This window comes from Leopardus geoffroyi, chromosome D1 (assembly GCF_018350155.1).
Source record: "Leopardus geoffroyi isolate Oge1 chromosome D1, O.geoffroyi_Oge1_pat1.0, whole genome shotgun sequence".
Lineage (NCBI taxonomy): Eukaryota > Metazoa > Chordata > Mammalia > Carnivora > Felidae > Leopardus > Leopardus geoffroyi.
In genome coordinates this window covers 6245916-6259065 of record NC_059329.1, presented here as the reverse complement: position 1 = coordinate 6259065, position 13150 = coordinate 6245916, and the positions used below count along the sequence as shown (strand labels likewise).

Below are 13150 nucleotides of genomic sequence, written 5' to 3'. Positions count from 1 at the left end.
ATTTCGGCACCCATCTGTTAATATCAGTCTATTGCTCTTGGTTTATTAGGTTTCAAACACATGTTAGAGATACTCATGAAGATCCAAAAGATGAATTAAAAATCCACATCAATTGCACCTAAAGTCAACTGGAAGAGAGGACTCTAAGTCCCTGGGCGGGGGGCGGGGGGTGGGTGGGTAATACAAATCAGCAGCCAAAGGAATAGAGTCTTAGTCAACATATTTCTGTATTCCCCCTAAACACAAATAGCCTCAAACCTTTGAAGGTTGTTCCTCTGAGATGTTTCATCAGTGACATCACAGTGCTTGCCACCTCCCTCAGACTACATTAGGTCCTGCCCAGAGTCCAGGACTCCAGAGAGCCTGGGAGACGAGCGGGAGTTGGAGCCCAAGTTGGAGAAAGAGAAGAAGCCTATCCCAGCCACTTGTGTCCTTGACCCTCCTCAGGTGACAGCAGGATTTTTATACTTAGCATAGTGTGTGTGTGTGTGTGTGTGTGTGTACAAGTTGCAAATGAGAAGCACAGAGGCATGTTTACATTTCTTAATGAAACAGGCAATACCTATTAGACATAGTATTTTTTAAGATGTAGAGAGTATTATTTATCCTTACTTCCCTTTTTTTCCCTCTCCTGGTATGTGTTTTCTCCCTTTCTAATTCTCAAAGCCTCCATTCAAAGAAAGTCAATGTCAGTTTATTCAGAGCTTTTCTGGTTTTTATTTCACCCATATGGCAATCACTTTGGATCGTATGGTGCGATCTTGACTCCTGGGAAGACTTACGAGGCCAAAATTGTCTTCGTGGGTAACAGCAGAAAAATGGAAGGTTGCTAATCTCAATTTCTGCCTAACTTTGGTATAAATGTGTGTGAAAGTCAAGTGCGCTTCTTACTCTTAGCATATGTGTTGATTAAATTGGGTTCATTAGAAATTCCCAGCTTAACTCTTTGTGCTTTATTCATTTAAATACAAATATTTAAGTTCACCATCAAAGGGCAAAAAATAGTAAGAGGTAAACTGTAGGAAATAAAGAAGTATACGAGGTGGCCAATCAATTCAGACACTACTGAGAAAAAAATGTAAAGAATCATTAAGCATAATTTGAACAATGATTACAAAGCGACACCTATATACTGTCACCCAGGTCAAGAAAGAGATCATTGCTGACACCCCAGAAATCCATTCCTGATCATCTCTCCCTTCTGCCCTACCATAGGTAATCACCACCTTGATTGCTGAGATCATCTTGTTCATGCTTTTCTTTATAATTTTACCATCGATCTCAACGTTCTTTTTTTAAAAGCAGTTTTTTTTTTTTTAACATTTATTTATTATTGAGAGACAGAGAGACAGAGTGTGAGCAGGGTAGGGACAGAGAGAAGGAGACAGAACCCGAAGCAGGCTCCAGGCTCCGAGCTGTCAGCACGGAGCCTGACGTGGGGCTCGAACTCACAAACCGTGAGATCGTGACCTGAGCCCAAGTCGGACACTTAACCGACTGAGCCAGCCAGGCACCCCTCAAAATTCTTAAACGATAGGATTACATTCCTTGTTTTGGGTTTTGTATTAACGGAGTCGTATTCTAAGTTTCTTTTGTAAATTCTTCTTTGGCCCAAGGGTTATATTTGTGAGATCCACATATCTTATTGAGCATTCAAATGTGTGAAAATACCCCAATTCACCATCTTTTCTGCTGTTGATGCACACCTGAGTTTTTTCCAGCTTGGGGATATTACAAAAATGTTGCTGTGAATATTCTTGGCTGTGTATCCTGGCGCATACATGCTTGAGTTTCTAGAGTAGAAGTGAAATGGCTGGAGAATAGAGAATTAGCATTATCAGCCTTAATAAAAAAAATGTCCAACCGTTTTCCCCAAGTGTTGAAGATGTATGCAAACTTGGCATAGTCAGGGCAGTTAACTGCAGTCATAACCCCTTCTTGTATCACTCCTGTGTAGTAACCACATTCTAACAACTACCAGCAGCCTGGCAGTTCTAGTTTGGCCTCTACCTTGCTGTGTGTCATGGCACAAACAACCTAACTTCTCTTTCGAAGTCAGTTTCTCAGCTGGAAGAGTGGGACACGTAAAAATCGTGGTGATGTTTGCCTGAGTGGTAAAGGTCAGAGTTGTGAAGGTCACACCGACAGAGCTGTGGCCAGCTTTCAATAATATGTTCTGAGTATGTTGCTCTTGGGCCAGTCTCCATGAATCCTTTCTTTTCTTTTCTTTTAATTTTATTTTTTAAGTGTTCTTTTTTTAAAATTAATCAACTAATTAATTAACTAATTAATTTTAAAAATTTACATCCAAGTTAGGTAGCATTTAGTGCAACAATGATTTCAGGGATAGACTCCTTAGTGCCCCTTACCCATTTAGCCCATCTCCCCTCCCACAACCTCTCCAGCGACCCTCTGTTTGTTCTCCATATATGAGTCTCTTATATTTTGTCCCCCTCCCTGGTTTTATATTATTTTTGCTTCCCTTCCCTTGTGTTCACCTGTTCTGTGTCTTAAAGTCCTCATATGAGTGAAGTCATGTGATATTTGTCTTTCTCTGACTAATTTCACTTAGCATAATACCCTCCAGTTCCATCCACGTAGTGGCAAATGACCATGAATCCTTTCTTTTAAGAGGTTAATCTACTAAGCACATTTGGTGGGACAGTGATTTTGCCCACTGAATCGGGTTGATCATTATAAATAGAGTCTCTGTCTCTCTCTTTTTGCATATCTCTGTATTTCTTCAACATGTACCCAAATTAGTATTCATACCAGGATTTAATTTTATTTAAAAATTCATGGAGGGGCACCTGGGTGGCTCAGTCGGTTAAGCATCTGACTTCAGCTCAGGTCTTGATCTCACTGCTAGGCTCGTGAGTTTGAGCCCTGCGTTGCCTGGAGCCTGCTCTGGATTTTGTATCCCCGCCTTTCTTTCTGCCCCTCCCCCACTAGCACTCTGTCTCTGTCTCTCGCTGCCTCTCTTTCTCTCTCTCCCCCCCCAAAAAAAAAAAACCCGAAAAACCTTTTAAAAAATTCATAGAGAAGAGTGTGCCTATGATTCTCTTTCCTTTGCCTCCTGGCTTCCTGCCTGCACTTATCACCTTCCCGTTCCTGTATGGTCTTGTGTATATTCTAACACCTTCTCTCTACTTCTGTTATCTATTCGTTTTCTTCATTTTCCTTTCTCCTTCAAGCAAATCTGTGTAAAGAGTTTCATTGACAACTTACTGTATTCTTCATGTGGAGGGCCAAAAGATGGATAAGAATTCAAAGGAAAATGATACAAAAACCACTGTTTATCAGCCATTTTTTTTAAAGCAAGATGGAACAATCCACTGGCTGTCACCAGCTGATTTGAACTTGTATGTTAATTATACTAACTATTACATACTATGAAGAATGATTATTTAGTTCGTTTGTATAGTTAATAATTTGGTCCATTAATAATACAATAAACACAGTAATTAGAAATCGTAATTCACTCTGGTTAGATAGTTAAGAGTGCCATTCAGGGTCAAAACTTACTAACAACCCTTCCTACTCCCCGAACTCCCACCCTTAACAAATAAACAAAACACTCCTTCCCCCTAAACGTTTTCCCTTTGGAGTATCAAAAATTTTAGTATCTAGATATCTAGAATTTTATCTTTAGTCTTTAATTTCATTTGGTTTGCACAAAGTGCCAATGACGCCCCCTCGCGAAGGTAATAATCTGATTGACTACATGGCGTGAGTTCTCAAAGTTTGATTTCCCGCATGTACTATCTTACAAGCTATAAAGATACCGTCCCTGCTCTTTGAAGTGTTTACAATATAGGCACATCCTGCACTTGACTAAAAATAGCTGGCACAAGCCCTTTTTGAAATAGAAGTACCCATGAGGTTAACACTTGCTCTTTTGACTGAGTGCCTGCTATGCGAGGGACTTCTGGTTGACCCCAGTGGGCTCTATGCCCAATGTAGGGCTTGCAAGAGGCCACGCAGCTGCTGCAAATGCTTCCTATGCTTCCACAGGGTTAGGCGAAGACCTGTGGTGGCCTGAAACTCGAGAGATTATGGCATCCTACTTCTATATGCAATTCAATGCAAGAACAGATACTAAACCATACCACTTTGGGGGTTTTATTTTGTTTCGGTGACCTGGCTTGTTGGCATTCTAAGAAAAGGAAGCACGCGCGCACACACACACACACACACACATATTGAAGAGAGAAAATAGAATATTTTGTGGTTTTTTTTTAAATTTTTTTTTTGATGTTTTTATTTATTTTTGAGACAGAGAGAGACAGAGCATGAGCAGGGGAGGGGCAGAGAGAGAGGGAGACACAGAATCGGAAACAGGCTCCAGGCTCTGAGTTGTTGGCACAAAACCTGATGCGGGGCTCGAACTCATGAGCTGTGAGATCATGACCTGAGCTGAAGTCGGACGCCCAACCGACTGAGCCACCCAGGTGCCCCAATATTTTGTGTCTTATCCAAAGCATCTGTACGTTCATCACAGGAAAAAACAATCAGGACTTTGTTGGATTTTTTGACATTAGGTAGCAAAACCAGGTTCTCTTTCTTAGTCAGGGTTCTTCAGAGATATAGAAGCAATAGGGTGCGTGTGTGTGTATGTATGTATGTGTAGGACCTACGTCTAGATGTTGATATTGAGATGGATATAGATAGATATATAGATAAAATTGGCTTATGTGATTATGGAGGCCAACAAGTCCAAAGTCTACAGGGGAGGCCAGCCGGCTGGAGAGCCAGGAAGAAATGTGGCTCTAGTCCAAAGATAGTCTGGAGGCTAGAAACTTAAGATGAAGGTATTGGCAGGGTTGATCTCTTCTGAGGCCTCTCTCCTTGGCTGGTAGGCGGCTGCCTTCCCCGCCTTCACATGGTCTTCATTTGTCCATGTCTGCGTCCACATGTCCTTTTCTCAGAAGAACACCAGTCATCATGGGTTAAGGCCCATCTTGATGGCCTCCTTTAAACTGAAGTACCTTTTGAAGGACCCTATCTCCAAATACAGTCCCCCACTGCGGTACTGGGTGTCAGGATTCCAACACAGGAATTTTGTTGGGGACACAGTTCGGCCCCTAACACTCTCCTCTTCCACGGTGAGGAAAGCATGCTCATTAATCTCCCATGTTCTCTGTGTAACTTTCCATTAGGTGAGGACAAGCAGGACGTCTGTGGTGCGCCCTCAGGAGTCTGCCTTCAGTTCTCACCGAGCCAACTCAGAATGGGGATATCCACTCGAGAGCTGTTCCTCAACTTCACTATTGTCCTGATTACCGTTATTCTCATGTGGCTCCTTGTGAGGTCCTATCAGTACTGAGAAGCCATGTCACGCTCCTGGGATTGACTGCATCTCTCCAGAGCTGCCTGCCGTATGCCCTGAGCTCCCATTGCTGTCATGGGATGCCTCTCCTGGCACCCCAAGGCACTTCTGACCCGCCCTCACGATATCCAAGGTGCCTCCAGTGTTAGGATCAATTGTGGGTACTCTAAAGATGCTGTTCTCAAGGGCTGCTAAGTATCTACCAGTGAGCATTAGATTTACTCCTCAACTCTTCCTGCAGATGTGTTAGACAAGCCACAAGGTTAAAATTAAATGATTCATGATGATGTAGAATTGTAACAAGCCCCTGATCTGTCTTACCCACACATCCCTTCAACCCACACTGTCTGCAACCAAACTCTAAATCAACTCACCAGAAGAAAGAAATGTTAGAGGAAGTCGTTGTCAACCCCTATAGCTATCATGTGAATAAAGTTAACTCAACCACAAAATGACTTTGGGAATTTATTTTAGCTTCTATTTGTGATGCTGCATTTGACCCTTGGCTGGGATCGAAGTGACACGTGTTACAGTATGTCTAGCATATGAGATAAACCCAGATGCTCGAACTGCTGAGGATTGGGAACCAAGTCAATTAGGATTTGTCACATTTCAGAGAATTCTGTTGATTCGGTGTCTCTCCAACTTTCTCTCTAAACTAGTCCCAAGGGCAGAGGGAGATTAAATTCCACTCAGAGGTCTGGGGCATGGCCTGAAGTGTCCACTTAAAGCACAGAATTTCTTTGAAGTCTTGTGTTTTACCTTTAAAATTCACAAACAATATATATTGTACCCTGTAAATCCCCTTGTTTGTTTTAACATAAGGAAAGTTATTTGCCACTGAGTAAAGCTAGAACATGAAGCAAGCATCTAAGAGAAGCATACTCCAGTTCGCTTATTGTCATTATGCACATAGAGCTAGTCATTCATAAACTGCAGCTGTAACAAGGGGGAAAATTGAAAATACAAATTTACATATGTGCTCATGAAATAGACATTTTTTAAACATATTGCTAGAAAGCCCCATCCTAGAGAGACCACATTTGTTCTTTGGCCAATTCCGAGGTGACCATGGAGAAAAGGAATGTTGATGAACCTTGTGTCTCACAGCTCCCTCATGAAGGCGCTCCTGGCCGAGAATTCAGCCCATCTCTGAGGCAACACCTGCCTGGCATTGTGGTCCTCAGCCCTGGCCGCACGGTTTATGTACTCACGGGAGATTTTTCAAAATATTTATGCAAGGTCCTCTTCAGACCAATTAAATCAAAGTCTCAGAGGATTGGGGCGCCTGGGTGGCTCAGTGGTTAAGCGTCCAACTCCGGATTTCGGCTCAGGTCATGATCTCACTGTTCGCGAGTTCGAGCCCCACATCGGGCTCTGAGCTGACAGTGCCGAGCCTGCTTGGGAGTCTCCCTCTCCCTCTCTCTACCCCTCCCTGGTGTGCACTCTCTCTCTGTGTCTCTCAAGAATAAATAAATAAATTGTTAAAAAATCTCAAGAGAGTGGAGCCCAAGCATTTACCTTTTCCAAAATCCCTCTAGATGATTAGAGTATGTAGCCAGAGTTGGGAACCCCTGATCCCCACTAATACCTCTCAAACTTTGATGTGATGATGAATCACTGGGAATGACGATTCTGATTCCTTCTGATTCTGATTCAGTCTGGACTGGACCTGCGATTCTGCATTTTAAACAAACCTCTAGGTGATGCTGGTGCTATGGTCCAGGGTCTACACATGAATTAGCACGTTAGAATCACCTGGGACCTTTAGAAAACCACCCAAGCTTGAACCCTCTTCCTAGGAATTTCTAACCTAATCGGTCTGGGGGTGAACTTGAGCATTATTCTTTTTCAGGAGGATTTCAGGTGATTCTCATGTGCAACTGACTAAGAACCAGATAGAGTTAAGGGAAAAATTGTTATTTTGAGGAGTTCCCAGCAAAAGTTGAGAAATAGCAGCGTATGGTCATCAACGTCCCCTTCCTAATGTCAGAGTCAGACTACACATCCGGATGTGCAGTTGTTAATGAGTTAGCGTGCAGCGTTGTCTCCTCATAGACGTGTGGCTTTGGGGCTCTCGGTGGAAGGTTATTAGTCTTTCCCTTACTCTAAGAAGACCTTGGAGAATCTACTGCTGTTTGTTATGTGTTTGAGAAGCTGTGTGCATGCTGGTGGAGAGGGGAATGGGCCAAATGAGTGACAACGATCCCTTCACCTACGTCAGTACTGGTGCCAACATTCACAACAGGTGCCATTTCTTGAGTCTGCTGTATATGAAGCTCTGTTCTGGGCACTTTCCATACGTTGTGCCGTGTAGACAACGTGGGAGCTGAGGATCGCAGATGTACGTGGTGAAGCTGGGGTGACAAGTATCCTCTCCATCTCTGTTGGGACTACAAACAAATCATGCTTCATTATAGATCTCCCAACCATTTGATTCTAAGTTTTTACCCTCACATTCTTTAGCGTCCTAAAACCTCACGCTAATTAGATAAAGGTACCAGCTGTAATTTCTCTGCTTGTCAACCCTCGCCTGTCTTTCTCCTGCTCCTCTTTCCCTAACTTGCTGTGACTGGATGTACCGATAGGGCCCATTTGCAGACCACATTATGGATCACCTTTGCAGGGCTAGGACATCCATTAGCGAATATGTCCAATTTCCTCCCTGTTCAGTGGTCCCGGTCATTCTGGCTAAATTCCAGTCTGACTTGTAAGTCTCCTTTCACGTATGACTTTCCCCTAGACCTCAGGTACCCCGAACCATCACAGTCCTACCTCAGTGTTGGCCCCACCCACTCAAATAAGATTCTAGTTCTCTGGAACCACAACATTGAATCCTACTCGTTAACTAAAGTTCCAGCTGATGGGCTTGAGCCAACCCTAGCTTCCTTCTCTTTAGCTCATTCATTCAACAAGCACCTATGTGAACCGACGATATGTTGAACATCATACGAGACACTTGGGATAAAATGGCTAATAAGTCAGGTAAGCTCCCGTCTCAAGGAGCATATAATTTAGTTGGAGATATGAGAAAGGGGGGTTACAATGGCATAATAAATTCTTCTACAAGAGAAGCTTAGGGTGGGTGTTGTCGCAAGAGATTTCAGGCGGAGGGAATGGCACGAATAGAGTCTCAAAGGCCAGACAGCATGGCAATTCCAGGACACTGAAGCGTAAAGTATGTCCCCAACCACTGGCAGAAGTTATACCACGTAAGGGCAGAGCTCAAGGCTCTGATTGCATCTGGCTTCCAAGTTGGACCATCTCTGGCTGTCCTCACTGTCATACCACCTCATTCACTGGAAGGGGCCTCCCACCACGATAGTTGTCTGGCCTGTGCCCGTGCTTGGACTTGGGGCCTCAGAACACCAGGCCATAGTGGTGAGGTGGGTTCTCCCCCGTTCCCGTCTCACCCTCGGAGCAGCTCTCTGGGGGGGGGGGTCTCTTCTTGCCGTGGGACCCAGGCTGCCAATTCAAGCACCGCTTAAAGTTGAACTTTTCACATGATAGTGCCAACCACCCGCGTGAATTTTAAAAGGAATCTTGAGCTGCTGGCTTAGGCTCTTCCAGTCTTCCTTACACTCGCTACTAAATTGGACATCTTTTTGTCTAACAATTTTTTTTAAGTTTATTTATTTTGAGAGAGAGAGAGAGAGAGTGCAAGCAGGGGAGAGAGAGAGAATCCCAAGCAGGCTCCGTGCTGTCAGTGCAGAGCCCGACATGGGGCTCAATCCCACGAACTGGGAGATCACAACCTGAGCCAAAATGAAGAGCCAGATGCTTATCCAACGGAGCCCCCTGGTGCCCCCTAACGATTTCCTTACAGTGAGGAAACACACATGCTTTTATCAGTTGTTGGCAATTCCAACACAGTATTTGCCAGCTCCTCTCCCTAGGAGGTTGGCTTTATAGGCAAAAGAAATTATCCATATAATTCATGTCCCAAGCCACGGTTCTAAGAAAAGAGCCCCAAGACACTCCAACCTGATCAGCTTTTCCAATCACATTTCCGTCTTTGCTCCGTTGACCCAGATGTGTGAAGATGGTCATAAAATGGCAGTGCTGTCATGGTTGTCTTTTAATTTTGGGCTTTCAGTCATTCCAGAAGGCATGTCAAGGGGACAGCCTCCATTGCAGGTTTGCTAAACCATGAGCTTTATTCTCTCACCGGACAACAAATTGGGGAAATCCTTGTTTAGAAGGCAGTCTCCTATGAGAAGGTAAAGGTTGGATTTTCAGTTTTATTTTCACCCAACATCTGCCTCTTCCTATTTGTTTAGAATCAAAAGAGCAAGATTCGTAGAAAAAAAAAAAAGCCATCTCTTTTTCCGCAGGCCTGTCCCTTGGGGTAGTATCCTTCCACATCATTAGATATTTTCAAAGTTCCAACCTTCATCCATTCATTTCTGATTGACCATCAGGTATACTGGAGACATACTTGTCAAACTGTATTCGGACGGCTTGGTCTCATGTTTCACCTCTCACTTTCATTTTAGCTCATGGTTAAGGGGATTGATCACCTTTATGATTTTTGTTTGTTTGTTTTTGTTTAGCTGTCCCTTGAACTCCCCCGGGGACACGCTTCTTTCTGCCATTCCCATGTGCCCACAGCCATTTGGGCGCACGATCCGTTTCATTCCTGTATGGGATCCCAGAGCCTTCTTCAGCAAGCCACGGGCGTGTGTTACCTCCTGGAGACCCCACTACCCAGAATCCTGTCCTGAATGCCTACAGTTAGGGATGAATGCCCCCAGGAGTTAGGGACCAAATAAACTAAACGGTTCTGTGCCTCTTTCCTCCAAATACACTACCTATCATTCTCCGGGACATGTTTGATCATTTTCTTGCTTTTAGAATGTCTTTTAAAAGGGGCACCTGGGTGGCTGCCCAGTTGGTTGAATGCCAACTTTGGCTCAGGTCACGATCTCACAGCTCGTGGGTTCAAGCCCCGCGTCGGGCTCTGTGCTGACAGCTCTGAGCCTGGAGCCTGCTTCAGATTCTGTGTCTCCCTCTCTCTGCTCCTCACCCAATCACGCTCTGTCTCTCTCTCTCAAAAATAAAATAAACATTTAAAAAAAAATTTAAAAAGTCTTGACACAGAAGACTTTTCTTAGCTGATCTCTGTCTGCCTGTAGCTTCTCTTCTGTTTACCTGTCCAACGTGCTGCACTCCACCTCTCACTTCCCCACATTTCTTACTATTCGCAGTTTTCCAGTATGCCATGCTGTCTTACACTGCTGTGATCTTGCACACCTATTTCCTTCGTCTGAACATTCCTCTCTTCCCTTTCCTGGCTACGTCATTGTTAAGATGGCCATTAGGTGTTAATCACCTCTTGGAGGTTAGCCCGAGATAATTCCCTTCTGTGAGCCTCACGCCTACCGGGCTATTAGCACTTATTACATTGTATGGTTTGTTGTTTGTCTCTCTCAGGTTACTTTTTAGTCCCCGAGGGTCTCATTTCAAAGCTACATTTTAGTTCCTAGCTGGTCCACTATCATCATTAGGTAAGTATCTATTGAACACATCAAGAAATGCTTGGCTAGATATGAAAATCCAGGGAGGAGACACGTACCCGTTTCAATGATTAGGTACATGATCTTGCTTACCACAGGGTAAGAAAAGAGGGGGCCTGAAGTCTGTAGTCTAAAAGTTCTATTGCGGTAATGAGCAAAGCAAACTTCTTTTAGATTTTAGGCAGTAGAAACAGCTTTTCCAAAGGCAGTTTGCTTCTTTATGAAATATTCATCACGCTCGCTTCTTTTGATCTATATCTCTATCACCACCCTGAACAGTTTGACAGCGTGTATGAATGACTCAGCAAAGCCCAATGTGTTGCGCACATATTTGAGTTCATCTACAAACAGGGTGATACTGGAGAAATTTCAATCTTTCAAGCCGCATAAAAAGTTAGGGTTAAACTTCATTTATAAACAGTATAGTTAAACAAAACTCATTGCACACCTACAGTATGTTAGAAGCTTTTTAAATTCTCTTCTATCTTGCAACGTATTCATTTTTACTCATATGTTAACAGTGAGAAGACCGGACAGAAAGGACAGTAAGGTTCAGAAAGAACAGATGACCAGCCCCAAGGCAGAGCTAATGAGAGTTCGAGCTGAGAGTCAGAGCCAGTTCTTTCCAACTCAGATCAGGTAGAGCTCTTTCCGATCACAGGGCTGCCCTTCTGCATCATCAGGTAAGTGATTCTAGGACAGAAGGCACATCCGCTTACTTTGGGCTGAAAATGTCAAAGGATTGACATTTAACTGCCTTAACTTACTTTAACTGCCCTATAGTTCCATTGTACAGGGTATACAATGTACATAATTCTGTTTCCCAAGGAACAGAGTCCCGGAATCACCTTTTCTTTGTCAGTCAGCTGAGCAGCAGACAAGAAAGGACAAGGATATTGATGGCTGATTAAAGCTATTTTCAGTGTGTCAGTGTTATCTTTGGGGATTAAGTAGAAATGACAGTTGTGTCTACAGCATTAGCCACTTATGCACACTTGCAGGAATTTGTTGGAGATGTTTTCATCTCCCACTCATTAGTTCATTTTAAAATAAAGCACCGGAAAAAGGACGGTCTTTGGAATCAAAGACTATATTTTGCTTACTAACACATGACCTCAGACAGGTCACTGAACTTTTGTGAGCCATAAATTTTCTTAGCTATAAAAATAGAGAATACTATTTTCTTTGTAGGAAGGTTAGTCATTATTTAGATATCCTGTGTTTAATTGTTAACAGTGCCTGGTAATTACTAAATACTCAATAAACAGTAGTTAATATTATAACATAGACTAAATGTTTACAATGTTTGGAACATAGTAGCCCTAAAAAAAAGCATCAAGCATCAAGGATTTATGGTGAGTAATGCTGCTGTGATTCCAAGGCTATTTCTTCTAAGAGGGAAAACGACGCTCTTGGTGAAAGTTGGGATTTTTAAAAAATGTTTATTTATTCAGTTATTTTGAGAGATAGCATGTGATTGGGGGTGGGGCAGAGAGAGAGGGAGAGAGAATCCCAAGCAGGCTATGAGCTGTCAGCGCAGGGCCCAATGCGGGGCTCAGTCCTGTGATCCACGAGATCATGACCTGAGCTGAAACCAAGAGTTGGACGCCTAACGGACTGAGCCGCCCAGGCGCCCCAGTTGGGATTTTTTTAAAAGCAGAGGAAAGGGATAGGAGAATTGCAGATTCCTTGACTCCAAAAGAGTACGGTCTATTTGTCAAAATGAAGGGGCCATCTGAATGACAATATCTGGATTCCTGCCCTGACCCTGGATCCAAAATGGAGTCTCCAAGAGTGGAGCCTGATTTGCTAAATTTTAAATTCGCTACCTAGATGATTCTTATATTCACTGAAGCTTGAGAACCACTAACTGACAAGGTGCTGACATGCCAACCCACAGGATTTGCATCTCTAAGACTATTAAGGATTTGGGTGCTGGCTGGACTCACAAGTTCTCACATTTTCACTTTCTCAGAGGGATCAAGGAATTCTCACCCCCATCCCTCTGAACTATAAATTTATCTTCTTATTCTTCCTCATTTTTCCACAGAAAGCTCTCCTTGCCCTTTCCTGCATCTATAGAATCTCCCCCAAATGTGTTTGCTTCTTTGTACCTGCAGATTCAGATGTCATCCACATCTCCACTTGAAAGTTAATATTTCTGGGGACACCTGGGTGGCCTAGTCGGTTGAGCATCTGACTCTTGATTTTGGCTCAGGTGCTGATCTCAGGGTCGTGAGATGGAGCGCCCCCCTCCCCCCCCACCCCCTGCTACACTGTCAGCAAAGAGCCTGCTCGGGACTCT

The 13150-nt window shown here is 43.5% G+C and overlaps 1 protein-coding gene across 1 annotated transcript; it reads left to right on the top strand.

The window, feature by feature from the left end:
- Positions 1–318: 318 nt before the first annotated feature.
- SLN (sarcolipin) lies at positions 319–5781 on the top strand. The gene is made up of 2 exons (XM_045482673.1): positions 319–447; positions 5160–5781. Exon 2 carries the CDS (start codon positions 5231–5233, stop codon positions 5324–5326), a length of 96 nt encoding a protein of 31 aa, XP_045338629.1. The 5' UTR covers positions 319–447; positions 5160–5230; the 3' UTR covers positions 5327–5781.
- Positions 5782–13150: the final 7369 nt, after the last annotated feature.